Here is a 21,690-nt window from a genome sequence, read left to right as displayed (position 1 = left end):
ACCACATAAAATTACTTCGAGTTGTCCCGCATTTATTCCAAAAAAATAAATAAATAAAAAAGGGCACTTACAATGGGATTGAATGGGGCCAATCTATATATGTTGAAATCCACACTGTTTCTAAGGTATAGCCACAAGATGTACACATTTTATGCACTAACATGATTTATGATTCAAAGAATAAAACAGTAAAAATAATAATTGTTGGCATCACAGCGTTTACCAGATTAAAGGATTTACGTTGTTACATCATCATGGCAATTAAGTTGTAATATTAAATATAACTTCACACAGATAATGTTAAGTGATTTTATCACACTAAAATCACGTTAACTCATATAAATGTTTACATGTCGTGACAACTTTTGATACAGTGTATTTTAATGTTTATGGACTGGCCCCATTAACTTCCATTGTAAGTGCCTTACGGTTACCTCTTCTTTGTAATAAACAAGGGGAGAGTGCAAATAATTTTTTGTGGTAATCCACAATATGCCACAAATGCTGCAGATTGAGCATAATGAACGGTAGCAGTTACTAAACTGTACTAGATATGGGAGATTGTTTTCTGAGCAATCATGTTCCTGCAATATATAACTACAGATTAATGATGATATAAAGCTTATGAAACATCTTCAATACAAATATCAATTTTGTGCAACATGTTTTACTCTTGGAAAATCATACAATGGCACCATTTCAGGCGTTCCTGGAGAGCGATATGCTTAGTTTGATAAACTAGTTTTGACGAAAGATATCGTTAAATGCGTACAGAATATATGTGGGTAAATGCACCCTTAAGTCTACTGGAAAGGCTCTTCAAAGCCATTGTTGAAAGTACCTAAATATTAGAGAGTGTGAGTTAAACGTCCTATTCACACTCACACTAGATTTCAGGCATCCGTCCAGGAATTATCACACCAGATTTGTCTTCTAGTCTCTGACTCTCTTCATGATCGAAAAGTGTGGAAATCTACCAAGGATCTCTAGCATGGAGACTCGAGTGTAATGCCTGGATTGAGCATGAGCTCTTTGGCAAAGTAATAAAATGTCAAAGCAATAAGAGAAAGACAAATGGACATCATGTTTATGTCAGTGCACATTGATTCCTAGTACAAGTACACCTTGATGCCCTCGACAAATCCAGAATATTGGGAATACCAGGATGTTGGTCTTGAAAAGCCTCTTGGAAAAAAGCCAGATATTGAGTCCCAAATAAACTTTCTCGAAGAGAACGGAATATGCAAAGTGTCCTCCGAAAGAAATCTCAACACCACCAACACATTCAGGACTCCAACTATTCCAATTAATCCAAAAATTAAATATAGGCTCATAATAAGTGCAAAAAGCACATCCCAACTCACAGAGGGGAGTCCATATGCTGAAAGTTCACAGATCATTGCAGCAAAGTTCTGAACCCATGGCATTTTGATGGGGTTGATGGTCTACAAAGTATGAGAACATTTTGAGTAAACGCTGGACTGATATTTTGGCTTTCAACAGCTCAAAAAAAAAAAAGGTTCCTTTAGCTCTTCACCGCAGTTCGTCCCTTCTATGAGCTCAGAAATTTACATGACGAAGAAACACTGACATAAAGAACATTGTTCAGTGTCAATTTAACTACCATTCCAACTCATTCCAATTCCCCCAACCACTTTGTATGGTCCCTTTTAAATTCCTTCCACCCACAGTCATTGCCATGACTACTGTCCGCTTGCAGGAACAGATAAACTGACTGAGGGGGGAAGACGACTGCAAAGCAATGCTCAATGATGTCCGAGGGGTCTGTAGCCCAGTTTGAGCCAAAACTTCAGACTAGATTCATTAACAGAAGGGTCGTCCACATTAGTTCTGAGGGGTGGAGTAGTGAGTCTAGGAGGTTGAGTAGTAGTTCTGTGGGGTGGAATAGTAGTTGTGGTGTTGATTGGTCTCAATGTTGCCAGAAGCGAAAAGAAGAGGGGCGGTTGATGTTTGGGGACTGTTCAGCAGGTGAGGGATCCCCGTAAGGCTGCTGTTCCTCTGGATCGAGCCGTACCAACTGGGGCCCATTTGTGGTGTTGACGACAGGGTACTGCTGGAAAACAGAACCCGACGACAACTTAAAAGATATACTGTAATTTATAGACTGCATCAAGGGTAAATTATATTTTTATTAAGCAAAACAGTAAAAAGTAATACAATCATTGGGTAATTAGCATTTTTCCATATCAAACATGTACATTTAAAGGAATAGTTTGCCCAAAAATTTACATTATATTATTTACTCACCTCTCATGTTATCTCAAATCCATATTACTTTCTTAAATAATTTTTTTAGAAATTGTAAAAAAAATGTCATACCTTTTTCCCAAATCTCATTCCCACATGCTTATTCATACAGGTTGGATGACACTGGCACTAAACGCCAATGGTTCTAGCATTTCTCGTAATGGAGTGCGATGTGCCATGATTGAATATGTACATATGCAATTGAGATTTCAGAGCAACGTTAGAGAAGGTTATTAGCAAATAATGATTGAAATTTTGGCCTGTTCCTTACATAAAGCTAATGTATGGGTTCAGAAGATTTAGAAGAGTCACACAGACAATTTTTATGGTACCTATACAGTGTTTTCATTCTATTCTTTTTTGGAAGTGGACATTCCCAGTTCACTGCTGCTTTACTTGCAGGAAAAAAAAAAAAAAAGCAGCGTAAACATTCTTAAGAATGTATCCTTTTGTGTTCCACTGAAACAACATGAGGGTGAGTAAATGACGATAGAATTTAAATTTTTGGGTGGACTATTTCTTTAAAACCTTCTCAACTCTATGACCAACTTAAAGGGATGGTTCACCCAAAAATGACAATTCTCTTAGCATTTACTCACCCTCTTTCTTTTGTTCTGCAAAACACAAACAAAAATTGTAAAACTAATATTTCAGATCTAGGGTTGCTCCGATACCAAATATTTGGCTTTGGTACGATACCAGCCCTGGTACCTTGGTATCAATATTAAAATCAACAATTAATAAGCCTCAGAATTTTCTATGAAATTACAAAGAAAATTACACATTAAAATTTTTCTGGATTCCATGTTAAATGTTTTAATTAAATGTTATGACCAAATGGTGTTTAATCAAATTGATACATACAGCTTTAATCAAATAAAAATAAAAATAAAATGCATACATCTGGGATGGCATGAGGGTGAGTAAATGAGAGAATTCTTCATTTTTGGGTGAACTATATCTTTAAATACAAATAAACAGTTTGAAAGCTGTACAATTTCAGGTTTCTATGCAACGTTCCATTCTTTTTTTTGCATTAAAAAAAAACGTGGTCACACAAACCTGCATCTCTCTCCTCGTAAATTTGCATTTCGAGACAGGTCATCGTCACTGTCATAGCGGCGAGGGTTATCGAAGAAATACGCCCTGGAATTAAAGCTATGACTGTTGATCATACCGCCAGCCACCTGCAGAAACATTGTATGCAGCATATAAATAAAAACTGTATGATTCCTCCAACAAAGAAAGCCAAATATATGACTAAGACATTGCAGCACGGATCTATGTGGTTTTCCATTCTGCTGAACGAGGCGTTTACTGGGGCAGACGTCCGAGTAATTCATTCTATCTGATGGGGAAATGGCTCTCCAGTGGGGCTTAAAAAGCCGATCCCAGACCGACGTCATTGAGTGAGTGTCCAGCTGTGATATTGATGGACAGATTTAGAGAAGTGAGACAGGATTAGACTCTCACCAGGTTTTGATTGGGCCGCTGCACTCTGAAGAACAACACAACCAGACTGGTTGGCAGCAGCTCCCAGAAGAACAGGATGATTCCAAAGACTATGTAGGCTTCTCCATTGATCTTCTCTGCATCAGCCTGGAAACATAAATACAAAAGCAAGACACTAAGAACTTCTAATTCTGACCATATTGATGAATTGGGACACTGCAAAAGCCAACAGACACCATTCGATTACATGCTAAACAGAAAAACAGCAGTGATGGATTGAACCTCTATGGAGCGCAAAAGTGCTCGTCCACTTTTTCAGTCGAGTTGGTTCCGAAGCCATTTTACCCCATGTATTTTTTTCATAGGAATTTCATAAGATCCTATACAAAAGCGTTCTAAGCGATGAACCGAACCAAACCAACCAACTCCAAGGTGAATCACAACATTACAAACTTTGAGTTAAAGCAAAAAAGTATGGGAAAATTGGACAAAAACATATGAGGAATGAACTACAATCCCATTAAGCGTTACAAATTATGTAATTGATTTAAAAATTATGGAAATAAATAAACCTTTAATGTTTTAAAGTTGTTGGTTATGAGTATAGAAACAATACATTCAGTTAATTGTAAAATATTTCAATTTATACAAAGTAGTTTCAGGGATATTGACTCGATTAGATACGTCATTCGCAGTGCGCCATGGAAGTGTTCGGTCACGGCTCTTTTGCCAATTCTCTGATTTATAGATTTATGGGTAGTGTAGTTCCTCACCAGGTATTCTGCTATTAAACACAATTTTATTTTTTCTAAAGTCAAGTAATGTGGACATTGTTTCAGCAGAAGCATATATAATCGATTAGCAACTCTGGAGCTCACAGTAGGTCTGTCTTTAAACATTAATAAGTTATTGTTCAAAATAAATTTCCCTATGAAGAAAACGAATTGGATCTTAACAAATGTCTATACTACCACTGAAACAAAGGCAGAAGCATCTACATGCACATCTAATGGCCTACCGCAAACAAAATCAAGGACACGGAAATATGCAAAAAGACACAATGAAAGACTAGGAATGTTGTAAACAACCCCAGAATTAAATGCCTGCCAGCAAAACATCATAATAGAATGCCAACCAAATCCTGACACCAGCTTTACACGAGACAGACAAAGTGGCATTATGAAGAATAAGCAAGCAGACAGCCACCCAAATAAACACAGCGGAGTCAGAGAAGAGGGCAGACTGTTCTAGGGAACCTCAGCTTCCTGTCGGCCCATCTAAGAGGTGAACCCAATCTAGGTCACCACCAGGCAGCCAGCCGGCCATCCTTTGGCTCTGCACAGCATCCTTGCCTGGGCTATTTATAGCAAAACAAAAGACCTTTCCCCAACAGAGCCCAGATCTGTCGAAGTCCTCTCAAATGGATTGTTTCAGTGGGGCAGCGCTCAATGCCAACTAATCAATGTTGAATTACATTTATTTGGAATTAATAAAGTCGATCTATCGGCACTTTTTAAATGACAAGGAGTACAGAAAAGCATGTGCAAATAAAAGCTGTAATCTCTAGTTCATAATGTAGCTTGTATCAGTCAATTATTACTCAGCTCTCTGGAATAATAGATTCTGATTGGTCAATTGTGGCATTAGAGGTAGAACGATAGATCATTTAGGACTCTTGTAACCTCAGTGTCTGTGCCTGTCATAGTAAGGAAAGACGTAGAAATTTTGATAACATACTATAAATTCTATAATTATTTTTGTAAAAATGTGTCAGATTAATTGGCTACCGGCCTTTCCACCACCTTAGTTATCGGTATCTGCAAAATCCACTATCGGTCGAGCTCTAATTCTGTGGTCAAATATTTTTGCATTACAATTATTTAAATAAGTTTCCCTTCAGGGTGTTTTTCATGATAATGACCAGCTTACTGTCTAATATCCCTTACAAATTCTTTGAATGCTCACCATACAAACAGAACAGTATTACAAACACTCAGTACTAAATCAGGGTACCCAAGATACACATGTATGCAAATGAGCAGAATGACAGATATAAATGCATAATGAAGTCATAAATTCACACTGATATTTAAAACAACATTAATAATAATAATAAACTCAAACAGCTGCGCCATACGGACATCAGTGAGCTCTTTGTGACTTGTTTAACTGGGACAATAGAAGTTCAATGAGGGTTTACTAACTGTATGCTATCTACATATACTTTGCAGGCAAACCAATGTGTGTTTAACCCTTCTGTGATTCATCATCAACATTATACGGCATCATATATCTTTGACATCACTCATAGTGAAGTGGGTCCACTTAACACAAAAATCACTTAATGGTTTAACAATAGTATGCTGTAATACCTATGAATTATGTTGAACCTACCTGGTCAGAAATATTGTACAAGCCAAAATTGAACGGGCTGGGCCGATCTTCAGGAGACAGAGCCACCACTACCAGGTTATAACAGGCTCTGGAGGTGTAGAGGAGGATAATTGCTGCCCCAATTGCAGTGGCCTGGCAGACTGATGTCCCCTGAGTCACAGTCACCAAAATCAACACATTTCTAGTAACAAAATAGTGAATACTTCTTGAAATTGACAACCATTTAAAAGCAATTAGCTGTAGATGATGTCCATTGGCCTTCAATGTCATGTTAAAGTCCCATGTGTCACTCTTTACCATTTAAATGTTGTTCTATTACTTTGCTTTCTATAACAAAAGTGCCCTTTGGAAATTAAGAAAGTTGTATTTTACTGCACAATAGTCCACATGCATGTCCACTTACCTTTGACTCCAGGTAGACGTTGGCAGATGACATTTTGGCGATCTTGAAGATGCAGACGGCGAGCGAGATTGCACAGACTACAAAAAGGCTGTCGTTAACTAGCACGCGTGCCAGCACGGCATCCTTCACTTCGCTCTCACTGGCCCCTCCCTGGACCAGCATGGTACATGTCAAGTTCACGACAAGGAAAAAAATACTGGCCAGCAGAAAGCCTAAGCGCAGGGGCACCCTGGAACAAGTGGAAGAGAGGCCAACAAGATCATCCGCAAATTCTGTATGCCAAATAATTACATGATGATTTTAAAATGAATCGGATGAATGGACATTTGGGAGGAAATATGCTTAATGGTCATGAAAATAAAGTTACAATGCAAAACGTCTTACAGTGTACACACACACACACACACACACACACACACACACACACACACACACACACACACACACACACACACACACACACACACACACACACACACACACCTTTTCATGACCATTAAGCATATTTCCTCCCAAATTCTCATTACTTTAATACATCTGGACATTTTACTTTTATGGAGGGATAAATTATTTCAAAATAATTAAAATAAATATTTAAAAATGTAAATAACTAATTAAATACATACTGAAGTGGTAAAAAAAAAAAATATATGATTTTTAAAAATTAAAAATATTTATTTCAAATTTCATGGTTTTGGCACGTCACTTAACAATAGTTGACCTTTCCAAGTAGGATGATCTCTTCCATAATATCCTCTTCCAGCTTTACATCATGCTGAAAATTTAGCATCATTCAAAAATAAATCACATTATGTAAGTCAAATTGCAAAAGCAGTTTAATGTTGTCTTTTAAGCTCGACGACATTAAACCACTGTTGCTGACGAGGACAATCAACCCTTTGCTTAGATCTGTCTGGGCCAAATCCAAGATGTCACCCTCTACCTCCTTCCCCCTCCATTCCACAACATGATTCTCCCACTCATCCTGGCTCAAAGACATGACAGGGTGGGCTGGCCAAGAGGATTTGATCTCCAATCTTTTCACTCGGCATCAGAATGTAATCATCTGATCAAAGCCAGTATTTGTACAGCTTGATTCTTCATATGGGAAAAATTAAAAAGCCTGAATTAAGCTATATCATTTCTGGCATTCCGACCAAAAGGGAAAAAAAATTTAAATCCTTAGAGATAGTTCACGCAAAAATGTATTTGTCATCATTTACTCACCCTCATCGGGCTGCCTGCCAAGCTAAAAAAAAACAACAACAAAAAAAAAAGGATAAAAAAGCACCATAAACGTAATCAATATGATTTGTAATTCAATATGTAATCCATATTGATTCATAGAAACTATATTCCAAGTCTTCTGAAGCCATTCAACACATTTATGTGAGGAACAGACCGGAATTTACATTGTTATTGGCTGAAAATGTTTCCCTTTGCCATAGCTCTCATTCACACTTACGTTCATTTCAAAATATTCAATGCAACACATCAGAGTCAGTCACAAGACAAGACTTGACATATAGCACATGAGTCGCATGGACCACTTCATCATACATTTTTGGTGCTTTTTTCCTCACTTTTGTACCTGACAGCCGAAGTATACATTCACTTTTATTGTACAGAAAATAGCAACCTGTACATTTAGCTAAATAACTTTAAAGAAAGTCATATGGGGGGCCTGGGTAGCTCAGTGTTAAAGACGCTGGCTACCACACCTGGAGTTTGCTAGTTAGAATCCCAGGGCGTGCTGAGTGACTCCAGCCAGGTCTCCTAATCAACCAAATTGGCACGGTTGCTAGGGAGGGTAGAGTCACATGGGGTAACCTCCTTGTGATCGCTATAAAGTGGTTCGTTCTCGGTGGGGCGCATGGTGAGTTGAGCGTGGATGCCGCGGTGGATGGCGTGAAGCCTCCACACGTGCTATGTCTCTGTGGCAACGCGCTCAACAAGCCACATGATAAGACAACCACGCGGGTTGACATCTCAGATGTGGGAGGTAGCTGGGATACGTCCTCCGCCACACGGACTGAGGCGAATCACTACGTGTCCATGAGGGCCGGTCCACTAGGACTTAAAAAGCACATTGGAAATAGGCCATTCCAAATAAAATAAAAGAAATCATACGAGTTTGGACTGACATGGGTGACAACAGTTTAGAGTGATTAAAACAGCAAAGAGACAAAAATAGACCAAAAAGTCTATTGTTAATACTGACTCCATCTGTCATCCAACCTTCATCTGTACCACCACATACTGTAAAAATCCCAACACATAGAAGCAAGGAAGGAAAGACTCTTACTTGTACTTGTTGAGTTCTGGGGAATATTTAGCTTTGGCTTTGAAGATCACCTGTGTAAAAAAAAAAAAAAACATAGAAAGATCTTTATTACTTAGGGTGCTTTCAATCTTGGTTTGATTGCTTGGATCAAACAAGAGTTCGTTTCCTCCCCCCTAGGTCTCTGTCCACATCATATTTTTTGGATTACGTCATCAAAATTAGTACAAGCGGTTGCTGTTTACAACTTCATCTAGGTAATAAATTGAGGACGTCACTGTGTTACGTGAAGTATTAAAGCTTGTCTCTTTCGATTTACCACGAAAACTTGTCATGCACAGAACAACACTTGTGTTTGTCTCATGCACATGCATTGTATGTGCAATGTTGTGATGAATATTACACGAGCCAACGGCTGAGTTGCAAGAGATGTGAGGAATTTGAGCTGCTATCTGAAGGCAGTGTATTTGGACACAAGCAGGTAGGAGAAATGCATTATACCATAATAATTGTGATCGGGAGCCTGCAAAGACGCAAATTAACGTCATCACAAGCGGTTTCCTTCCGCAATTTGGTACGATTGCGTTCATATTAGCGGTGAACCATACTGGAGTTCACACGAACTGTACCCCAGACCACCTTTTCAAGCATACTCTGGTGGGGTTTGAGGGGGCACACCAGAGTTTGGAAAAAAGCGTTCATATTATCCAAGCGTTCATATTATATAGGGCGAATCCATAACCCAAGAACAAGCAATAGCAGTAGTGATCCAGTACTTGTCTTGGCCACTTTTTTCTGTGGTCATTTAATAAGTGTTATCAGTAAAGAAAATAAATTTTCATCAAGCAAGTTCTTCAGTACTTCAAGCCTGCTCACATGCTAAGTGATGACTAGCTTGTGCTTAAGCAAAGATAAGATGTCCAGGGACCAGGACATATCTCAGTATGTTTAAACAAACATCTCCTAGGTAAGCAAATACATGCCCAATAACCACTGAAAGTTATTGGTTAAATGGGGTTGTTGCCACTTGGACTGAACCTTTGCCTAAGGTCAGCCATAGGTTATTGATAAGTGTCCACAGCGCTGTGCATGGACTAATTTTACTCGGATGTGGTATTCAAGCAGTTCAAATAAAAGAAAGTTAATTCATAAGCAGGTGAGACACAATACATAAACATCTATGAACACAAACCTTTTCTGCTTCAGCCGGTTGAAAGAATTATCAAATTTGTGTTTCACATGAATTGAAGAATAAAAAGAAAAAAGGTTAGAGTGGGCAAAGAAACACAGCTATTGGACAACAGATAATTGGAAAAGAGTGTTATGGATCTTAACCCCATTGAGCTTTTGTGGGATCAGCTAGGCTGTAAGGTGCGTGAAAAGTGCCAGACAAGACAGCCACATCTATGGCAAGTGCCACAGGAAGTGTGGAGAGAAATGTCACCTGAGTATCTGGATAAACTGACAGCTACAATGCCAAGGATCTGCACAGCTGGCGTTGCTGCACATGGAGGATTTTTTTATGAAAATTCTTTTAAGTAGATTAAGAAGTGCTGATTTTTTTTTTCAAATTGTAATAGTAATTTTTATCATTATTAATGTCTGGACTACACATTGTGATCAGTTGAATGCCACTTTGGTGAATGAAAGTACCAATTTATTTCCATAAGAGCAAAATCTGTACATTATTCCAAACAGGTACAATTGAAATAATTTGTAATTAAAAACAGTTACATTCAAAAAGTATTTTGATTTCTAGACTAACATTAGTGGATTTAAAATGGAAGAAAAAAAAAATACTACAAAAGTAGAATAAGCAGGATAAGGCTTCTTCTTAAAAAAACCAATTCAGCAGAAATAAAAGATGTGATACTCAGTACTTGGTACACAGGAGAGCTGACTTGTGTGTGTTCATGTGTGTCATCCACATGTCTCCCTGTCAGCAGAAGCACCACAGACTCCACTGGGACATGGCATCCTATAATGCCACCAAGTAAAAAAAGAAGAAAGTCTCCTTAAATAAACACAGAAACTGTGCAGCAGCATTTGTCATTTCACCAGAGAGCGGCAGGCTCAAGGGACCCATGTTGCCCCGAGCACTGTGCTTTCACTGAGAAAAGGCTGCATTAAAAGCACCAATCTATTAGCTCTCTGCTCCCCATCCCAAACTCCGCCACCTCACATGCAAATACAAGGTCAGCACGTTCCACATTCAACGCATGCACTGCCTTCACTCTTGACAGAAGGCAGGTAGCCACCTTACCTGCTAGTAGGCTTTTTTTTATTATTTGAGAAAGGTGCAGGTGAGTTATATGACACATTAGGGAGCAAGAAAAAAGTTGAACAGAAAAACTGTATTTGAACATGAAGAAAATTTGTTAAAAAACAATCTTAAAATATTCTTTGCACTTACTTAAAGTGCAACAGTTTGGTTGCAGAAGTAAAAATTCCATTAACTTTTTCCATAGGGGACTTTATTATTTACAATATCTTTACATTTTGTAAATTTTTGATCCATGTTTTTTAGTTTTTAAATCGATGGTATATGCTTCTATTGAAGCAATCAATCCACGTTATTTCAACTTCATTGTTTAAAAATCATATTAAATGGTGAAATTAAATGGTGAAATTACTGGAGAAGAACTACACTACCCATGATCCAGCAAAGTAAAGACCCACCAGTTAGAGAGTTGTGGCCAAGAAAGCCCCCCAAACAATCTGGTAGCATCTGCCCACTCCCATGATGCACTGTGAATAACGAATGCTCGAGTTAGTCTCCCCGTACTCTCAACATACTTATATATTTGTGGATATCTGAATATTATGCACTAAACTTAAAATACATTGTTTTTATACTTCTAATTAAAAATGATCAAAATAAAGTTTTTGATTTAAAGTTGATGATTAGATTACATAAATCAAAATGTTTCATGGGATTGTACATCGTTCCCTCTTAAAAGCACCTCTAATAATTATGAAAGAAAATAAGAATGTAGGATGGAATTGAAAAAAGTGCATAAAGATAGAGAGATAGAGAGAGAGAGAGAGAGAGAGAGAGAGAGAGAGAGAGAGAGAGAGAGAGAGAGAGAGAGAGAGAGAGAACGGCCTGGATAATAAAAAAGGCATGGATTCTGAACAATGACAGGGGTGTTTTGGTAAGGCGAACTCATGACATCTATAAGCACATAACGCACTCACTCAGGCACGCACACAACTGTTACTTTCGGCCAATCACAGAAGAAAAATAAAGAAGGCTGAAAATGTGCAGCAGTCTTCTCAGACCAATTATATGTTTTTAAGCCCTTTCTGTGACCCATGTGCACACATTTGTATCTCTTCCTTAATTTATTTTTAACACTAAGTGTCTACATCGCACTGAGTCATATTTTTGAAAACACACAGTTTAATGCTGCGGTTTGCTGTCATGAGACGTCCTGAGACTAAGACTTCCTCTTTTAATGATCGTGTGAAATGTGATATACTCGTGACACTTCTGAGCTTGAAGAGGTTTTTTCCATGAATAAATATGAAATGTGTCATTTCTGATCCACTAGCATGACCAACTGGAATTGCAAAAATCAATAATGTTTTCAAACAGGTTTTCCAAACACTTCCCATCCTCCATTGGCTGGACAAACAAATTGTCCTGCCCCAAATCACAACATTGGTTGAGCCGACATTGATGTGCATGGCTGATTGGGATGCTCAAACCAGAGCCACCGTGTTTACACAATTTTAGGACATTAACTTGTAGTTTATTTTAAAGTACTTTAACCAAAATAACATGCTAATGGATAACAAAATCGGTCTACTTGGCAAAGAATACGAACAACAAGTATAGTCTAGAACTATCCAGAAAGTTCTCTCTCTGTTGCGTAAAGAATCTACAGACTGGAAAACCATGCCATTTCTCTTGCTTGCCCTGACAGAACATCACATGCAACTCAGTGCATATGACTGATTTATCAAGCCAGAATGGAAAGCTTTCATCTGAACGGACACGGAGGCTTTCTGACAGGTTTACCTGCTTGAACTCATAATTTCCTGTTTTACTCATTGGTAATCAGAACACAAGCCTGCAAACAAACACTTTTCCCTTCAGTGCCTCATGTGACGAGGCCCTGAGGAGATTTAATATCAGTGATTCATCTACCTGCACTGGGAGACAAATCTGGAATCTTTCCCCTGTTCTGTTTAATACTTGAGTTACAGCAAGATATAAAACTCAGAGCTCACATTTAAAAGGTCTGAAACATGTAATATGGTGGTACAGCGAATATTAATTTTAGCAGTGCTAGTCTCGGCCTCATGGGCCGTCTGACCATGCATAACGCAAACAAAAAATGTAAGAGATTCCTTGTTCTAATATGATTGGCTGACTTGATTTGCTACAGAAGAACTAGTCACTGGATATGTCCAAGTTTGTCCCTGGATTTAAGTATTTTTTAACCACGGTTTAAAGGTGCACACAGTAATATTCGTTTACACTATGTTGCGCTGTGCTGCATCACATAAAAACAGAAGTTCTCAGTCACTAATGTAATTTATTGTTGAAAATATTGACGTCCGTTGCTCATTCGTGTGGACTATGACAAGAGCTTATTCACAGTGGCACTCATGTTAGCCTGCTATCCTCACTGAATAATTACTTTAAGAGTCGCATGGACTACTTTTATGATACTTTGAGTGCTTTTTTTTACGTTTTAGTGTGTCGCTATAAACTACCATTGTATTGAAAAGATGTTACAGTAACTTTATTTAGGCCACATCCACACTAATGTGCTTATGTTTTAAAACTGGCTTTCACTTTCCTAACGGCATCATTTTACGAAGTATGTGGTAATGGAAAGCACTTTTGAAAGTCTCAGTTTTCGGTGAAGTAAAATGCCATTCTAGTGTGGATGAGGAGGCGTAAATGTTGCAAAATCAATGTGTTTTAAAATGAAAACGTATTAGTGTAGACATGGCCAAAAATATCTCCTTTTGTCATATGGGTTGGAATAAAATGAAGTCAAGTAAATTATGACAGAATTTTCATTTTTGGGTGAACTATTCCTTTAACTAATGGTCAGCTTAAGCTATAGACTTTAATTGAACATCAAATCCAGCTACATGAATCAACTGGAGTATAAAACTGTAGAGTTCTCCTTTTAACCCAATACCATAATCAAAAGACCCAACCTGGTCTCATAGAATGAAGGTTACTCTACACATTTTTGCAAACTGACTGGTACGTGCCATTTCTACATTTAGCAGAAGTTCAATGTGAAATGGAATGAAAACAAATAAATAAAATTGCACTTGTATATGTTTTGAATACTATTCTGATGCTAGTGAAACCTTGTAATGATATGGCACTTTTGTACCACTGTCTCCTTAAGATGATTCGCTTATGTTTTCCTCTTTTGTAAGTTGCTTTGGATAAAAGCGTCTGCCAAATGAATAAATGTAAATGTAAATGAAATGAACACTAGAGGCGCTACAACAACTCTACGTTTTATATAATACAATTGCGAATTATGACTTTATAAACACACTTGTTTTTGCTCTATTACTCACCCCTCGCTATGTTATGTTATCAAAACACTTTTACTTTAACACATGACTTGAAAAACTATACATTTTAACACTTTTATTACAGACACACCAACATATACACACTTTTTCCAAAATTAATTTTCAATTAATTGAAAGTGCCGTAGAAGCAACACGAAATGACACAATTGCTTCTGAAAATTTGCTTTTCATTTTGAAATGCATTTTAAAGCACTAGTGGTTAGGGTTAGGTGTTGGTTAAGGGTAACGATGTCGGTTTTGTTAAACTCCCATTTATCTTTCAGGACACTGGTTGGTTTAGTGTAAAGTTTTAGATTGGGGAGGGACATCATTTCAGTTTTGTAAAAACATTGCAATGCTCACGTAAATTTCATGCGATCAGGCTGAATAGACAACCTAACATTGGACCATTGTGGGATCTTAATGCGAAACCACTTAAGTGCATGAAATAGAAAATACACTCTTTCTACTTCAGCCCTTCAGAATGTACTCCGAGTAATCGGTTTGTCAACCTCTGGGACAACTGTTCACTCTGTCTATTTGATTCTGATTAGTTCAAAGCCATTCAAGCAGGCAAGCATGTGTGAAAAGAAGAAATTATATGAGTTTGGAGCTCTTCACAAAGTCCATGCTGAATGAGTCATACTCTAGATGTTCCTGACAAACCTAATGTTACACAAATGCTTATATAACATTCATAGCCAAGCAGACACTTCTAAAAGAACATGAAGAAGTGACTGAAGAGAAACCTTCAAAGTGTGAAAAAAGTGCTGTGGTAACCGTAAAATAACATAAGGGTTACACTAGCACATGATTTCATATTAGCTTGGTCAACAGAAAACTAAAAACAAATTAAAACAAGGGAATCTCGCAAATGCTTGTCCTGGTCACAATATCACTAAAAACGACAAAATAAGGACATTCAGAAAACAAGCATGTTATGATGTCGCAACTATAAATCACATTATCATATTCACATATTTTATCGGACCAAAAATTATGCAGCTGAGCAGGAGTCAGAAGATGAAGTAATATTTTTGATCAATATCCAAGAAGAGAAAGATTTTAAACAACCTGGTCTCATAGAGCCACGTTACTATACCTACATTTTTGCCAAATTATTATTTTTTTGCAGCTCCTTGTACCTATGTATCTCAGCACTTTTCTGCTGAAATGAACACTAGAGGCATTACAACAACGACTTTTATTCCCTTTAACACAAATTATGAGTAAAACTGCAGATTATCAAACACTTTTCACACTGTTGCTCACACAATGCTATCTTATGGCATCTAAACACTTTTACTGAGTTGTCAGGCGATTAATTTTAATGCTTGCATAACATGACAAGCTTGTTCAGGCTTGATCAAATTGCATGGTAGGTCAACTGGCAAAGCACTGCACTTGTGATTTAAAGAATTGGGGTATGAGTCCCGCAGAGTTGAAATGTGAGCTGAAAGTGTCATAGACCTTATTCACGCTAGGACCTTCTTTGATTTTTAGTGAGAATGACAATCAGGCTGTGAGGTATAAACTTACCATCTCTTCAATGACATGAATGGTATAAAGCTGTAAAGCTCCTAGATCACATCTGATTTTCCACAACTCAAGTTGTCTGGAGTTCTTTGTATACTGAATGTTCTTGGACAGATATTGTATCAATGTTTTGGCTGCGGAACGATCCAAAACACTTTAAACTGCAGTACCACCCATTGAAGAGACTGCAAGTCTATCCCTCACAGCCTCGGTGTCGTTCCTATTAACAATTAAAGATGGTGCTAGTGTGAATATGTTCTATAGAAGTGCCACAAAATGACCTAGGCTGGGTTTCCCAAAAGCATCGCAAGCTTAAGTTGATCGTAGAGACCATTAGCACCAATTGTTTCTGAAATATACTCAGCTTACGATGCTTTTGGGAAATGCAGCCCTGGTGCTTCAGAAATTGTGTTTTTTCGGACACCTTTGCTTTTTATGACACAATTGGTTAGGTTTAGGTTTAAAGTAGGGATGTAAGCTTTTTTTTTTATTATTTAAAACTTGATATGTTTGGGAGAAAATGTAACTTGCTTTTAAGCTACACAGAGGATATTTCACCTCGGAACTGCCTCAAAAGGTGTAAGAAACCACAAAATATTATTTTGCAAAAAGGTTGCATAGTCATGTACTTTTCATTAGAGCAGACTGATTGAATGCATATACATTCTGTTTAATTGTATGGGTCAGAAAGTATGTTGGTTTTTGTTGCAAAAATACATGACTATAAGTGGACTTCAAGAAAAAAAATACAAATAATCACGGCACCTTTAATGTAGAGACACTGCATTGCCCACTTATATAGAGAAAAAACAGCTGTATTTACCAGGAACAAATAAGTGGCTAATTTAGGAAGCAGGCAGATTTAAAGGCTTTTTTCAATGCTTTTGTGGACTGTCCTCGTTACCCACTTATTTACTTTATTAGACAAGCAGGTCTACAGTACCTAGAGACCCATGCCAACGAAATGCTGGCCTAGTTGCAGATTAACAAACAGCAGTACTAAGCCTGTCAACACAACAGTACTACTGCTAAATTGATTAGCAGGGGGAAAAAATTCACAATTTGAGAGTCAGCTCTCAAACTGTGATATAATAATAATTTGAGGAACGAGTCAAAATTATTGGCTGTATTAATCAACAGCATGTCACAGATTTTGTTGATAGAGCTCAACTTGTTTTGAACCCTGATCAGTCCTTTACCTGTAAAAATGGATATTCTATATAAACCTCTTTGACAGTCTTTGAGGCTGCAAAACAAATTTGCCGACAATGTGCCACCAACTGCATTCACAGCAAAAAACATGAGTGAAAAATGGCCCTATCTATTTTTCTTTGCAGAGCTTTGCAGATAAGGTCTCATGTGATGCAATACACTCACACACCTACATGCAGAAATCGCACACATGATTCTCAAGGGAGTTTGTGCTTCATGTAAACAGTTGGCGATCACAGTACACATGCCTTTAATGCGTTTCCTCCACAAAGAGGAGCTGCTGAAAGTGCAATTTGAAAAATGTATTGGTCTTTACTTTGGCAGTACCTTAGGGATGTGAAAGACGGGACAAAAGCAGTTGAAAACTGTGAAATACAACACAAGACTTGCAGGAAATCAAAAAATGTTTACAACAGTGTTGCAATTGCAGTCACCTACAAAGCCCTTTTTATCTCTGTATTCTTAGCTGTAAGAACGAGCTCCAGCACACTTTTTGTGTGTTTTGGGGGTGCATTTACAATAAAGCACTTTCAAGGCTTTGCACTGGGATAAACATTAAAATACAAACCGTTTGAAAATAGCCTAAATCGCTTACAGTCTGTGAAAAGTTACATACAACTTTTCAACCTGTCATGACCATTTTAAGCCATTTAGCCACAATTTTTGCACAATACTGTACATGTCAGGAGACCACAAAAGGACTGTTTCAAATGAAAAAAATCCACCACATGAATTACATAAGTAATGCATCACTTACTGTTCATCCACCTAGAGGGACTGATCAGTGTAAATTCTGTGACAGTAAGTCGAAAGTTCTGCTGCTGAAATCAGAATATTTATTGTAATTTGAAGCACTGCTCCCAATGGCCAAACCTGGAAGTGTTGTTGTACATATAAGCACGAACGAGCTTCAGTTTCCAGATGAAATGTCAACGGAGTGTCACAAAACGCAAGTTGTATTTTTTGTTGTAAATGATGAAATACAGTCAACAGGAATGCACATATTGTTAACCATTGTAATCCAAAACCCGACCCTAGACCTAACCATCAGGGGAGTAACAATGTAATTTAAGAGAGTAAATGCAACAACCGAATTGTACTCACCATTGTTTACGTGTGAACGCTAAACTTCTTGGTTTCCTTGGGGCCAAAACCTATGTTGCGGAGATTCAGTAGCGTCAGGGGTAAAGTTAAACACATTTGAGAAATCTAAAAATATTGCTTGTCATTAATTCGGCAGAATGGGTTTGATTTCATGGTACATGAATATTCGGAAGAAACATGTAAATTTCCTGTGTGATCAACTTGGCCAAGAAAAGCAATCTGACTCTTTAAAGACATATTAGACAAAGTTTACAGTTTAAATAACACACATTTTTGTACAGAATATTTCTTATAAATGCTTGGAAAATAAATTAAGCTGTGCATAGCTACTGTTGAACTGTCTGAAATTTCTTTCCCCCATGAGCCAAGTGCATTAATGTAAATAACTATACAACACCACAGCAAATGACCCACTTCAATATAACATGTGGGTACAGAACCCCAACACTCTCATATGCTTTCGGCTAACAGATCGGAGTTGGGGTGCTTGCCGTTTTTGTGCTTTGGCTCAGAGCAGAATGCTGCACATCCCTTTTGTTGTGCCTGGAATAGTACAGGACTGAGCAGGGTGATGTAATGCTCTTGCAGTAGGTGCCTCTGATTGGCTTGCGCCTTCAAATGCCAACCCGCACATTTCGGTCAGAATCGGTACAGTACCCAAATCTCAAACAGCTCTTGAGGAATACACACAAACAATGCACAATTCTCTCAAGCAACCCAATGAGCATGTAAGGAGAAAGACTGCAGACTCGTGGTTGCATAAAACAAAAGGTGTCAATAAATCTAACAGGACTGCAAGGTTTGTCATTCAGGTTTGATGTTCCACTGCTTTATGTGCTGACTGTAGGAGAAATAAAATGCAGTACAAGCAAGGTTAGATTAAGATCAGAGCTGGGGTGAAAAGCACACATTTGTTGGCTGTGCCCAAAGTCTTTCTAGCAAGTCAGTCCACTGTCGGCCATCTTTGGAACACTCTCGGAAGGCTATTTCCAGTCAGGCCAGTGCAGCTCCTATCTACGGTGCATGAAAGGGGGGACACTGAAATCTCTAAAATGGCTGATCAAGATTACAATCAAAGAACATATTTCAAATGAGTAATAAAATTGGTAAAATTGGAATCATAAATTGTGCTACTTTACCTCATATTACACTAACACACACAATTTTCAAGACTTGTAAACTAATGAGCATGCGAGTTAGAGAGTTGATTGACAGGCTATGTCGGTTTCTAAACGAGATTGGCTCTTTAACCTGTAAGGCAGGACATCCTTTCTAAATCCATTGACAGTTGGCCACTAGAGCTTCTCGGTTGGGCGTTCCAGTTTCTCCCATTCATTTAAATAGAAGTGGCCAATCTCTGCTAAATAGTCTCTGGTTTGCCACTTTCATACAAATCATTGATCAATCACTTGTACTGTATTTGAACATTCAGGGGGGTTGGAGTGTCAAGGTTTTTCCACTTGTATAGACAAAAATAAAGACCTTCCAAGGGTCATTGTTGATTCAAAAACTTAGCAATCACATTTTCAGACATGCATTTCATTGCCTGTTGTGTAAATAACTGAAACAACAGGCAACAAAAACTACCAAACACCAGGGCCATAACCAACACAGACATGGGAGCCATGTATACCCCAGTGTTATAAAGGTGAAAAATCAATATGGGTTTTTCAATGAATGCTTCTTTATTTTTTGCCTGAATCCTTGCCAAGAATGCTGACCACATCAATTCTCTCATTAATGGAATATTTAAATATGGAATAGGGCCTAAAATAGTCTCTCCTCCAAATAGAAGTGAAAAAAGCATTGGAGATGGACAATATCAACCACTGCATGATGAGGTTAATACATTCACAGACAGCCAAGACTTCAGTATCCCACAATGGCAATAATAGACCTCTTTCAGACTAGCCTGTGAACGAATCTGTTGTGGCCAAGCGGAGGAGCTTGAGAATAGAAACCAATGACCTCCAGCTGCGCTCTTGTCCCAGTATCATGGACATGATAAATGTTTGGATGCCGTAACCACCATAGACATTGAGGGGAACAAGTCCCTACCAATATTCAGAATTATAATGGTTCATGGGTATAGGGTTTTAAATGTCCGAATCTCACATTTTTACACCTGGTTCCTCCAAACTTGAGTATTTGGTTATATTCGTGTTGTTAACAAAATAACTTGGAATGTATAGCAAGTCAAATCAATATTTAGTTTTTTTTAAAGACCGATTTCCAAATTTCAAGTACATTTGGTCACCTCAATCTTTAATATTTGGTTACATTTTTTGCTACAAACAATTAAGGAATAGTTTTATTCAATATGTGTTGTTTTCGATGTTTGATTGACATTTGTAGTTTTGGTCCCCCAATCTAAAGTATTTTGAAAAGCATCCATTTGGACGTGTATTGCATAAGAAAGGAGACCAAACTAACTGCAGTGATGTTCCCTCTTTATAGCAGAAAAACTGATGTCTCCTGAATATTTCATTGATTTTATTCCTAAATTAGCTACTTGTATGCTTCAATTAGCTACTTGTATACTACTGACATTCAAATTGGTGCATTAAAATATTGTGTAACGCACTGCAGAACAAAAAACTAAAATCAGTCTAAATAGGGATAGCACAGTGGGACTTACCTGTGCAAAATAAAGGTTGAGCAGACATAGGGTGAAGAACTGCAAGCAGACTGGAACACAATACAGGAGCCAGAAAGGCAGAGGCTTCAGCTGGTTCGCCTGCTCAACATTTTTGAAGTAGAAGGAGAAGAGCGTCGTCCTCAGAGCCGACCACAGCAAACAGAGAAAGAGAAAAACACTCTGGTAGCTGAAGCGCTTGTGTCCGTAGCGCAGAATGAGCCAGAGCTGCAGGTAAACAAACACGAAAAGCAGCGAGTACAGGACCGTGTAAAGTACTGTGAGCCCGAGCTGCACGGAGGGGGGAACGGCAGCCTGGATCGGTTCGGCTGTTGAGGATGATGATGAGTACGTCCAAATACCGACACTGACCCGATTTTCTCGAAAAAACAACATATCGACAGGATGAGTGAAGTGGGCTTTAACTTTAACGCTCTAACGTTTTCCTATGACGTCGTAACTGCCTCAAACTTTTCATGTAGATGTTTTGAAATGATAAGGATTTGAGAAACGTCAAACCTTATAAAAAAAAAATGACATATGGGCTAAAAAAAAAAAACTCGCAGGCTGCCCTGAGTTTGGGTCTAACGGGATACGCGGAAAAACAAATTCTCGGATGTCTACAAGTAAGATGTGGAACGCAAACAAGCAGAGCCCCTCAATCTCTGCAAAGAAAAAAACAACTCTGGGAAAAAAACGATCAAATGTAGGGAGCGATCAGCTGGGTAGCGCTGCAGCTCAGGCCCGCCTACTGACCAGTGAGAAGAAACTGGAAACTGACGCGCTGGCGCCGCCATGTTGGCTCTCAATCGAATACTGAGTGAATGGAAAATCATTGTTGCTTTCGAT

At 38.2% G+C, this 21,690-nt stretch overlaps 1 protein-coding gene across 1 annotated transcript; it reads right to left on the bottom strand.

Moving 5' to 3' along the window:
• Positions 1–1,870: 1,870 nt before the first annotated feature.
• gpr137c (G protein-coupled receptor 137c) lies at positions 1,871–21,499 on the bottom strand. The gene is made up of 7 exons (XM_052153429.1): positions 20,845–21,499; positions 8,823–8,872; positions 6,518–6,746; positions 6,115–6,264; positions 3,742–3,867; positions 3,331–3,455; positions 1,871–2,074 (listed from the first exon to the last, which is right to left on the bottom strand). Exons 1-7 carry the CDS (start codon positions 21,235–21,237, stop codon positions 1,873–1,875), a joined length of 1,275 nt encoding a protein of 424 aa, XP_052009389.1. The 5' UTR covers positions 21,238–21,499; the 3' UTR covers positions 1,871–1,872.
• Between the last annotated feature and the right edge of the window lie 191 nt (positions 21,500–21,690).

The sequence above is a fragment of the Xyrauchen texanus genome, chromosome 22 (assembly GCF_025860055.1).
Source record: "Xyrauchen texanus isolate HMW12.3.18 chromosome 22, RBS_HiC_50CHRs, whole genome shotgun sequence".
NCBI lineage: Eukaryota > Metazoa > Chordata > Actinopteri > Cypriniformes > Catostomidae > Xyrauchen > Xyrauchen texanus.
The sequence above is the reverse complement of the archived record's forward strand: the minus strand, read 5'-3'. Positions and strand labels throughout refer to the sequence as shown.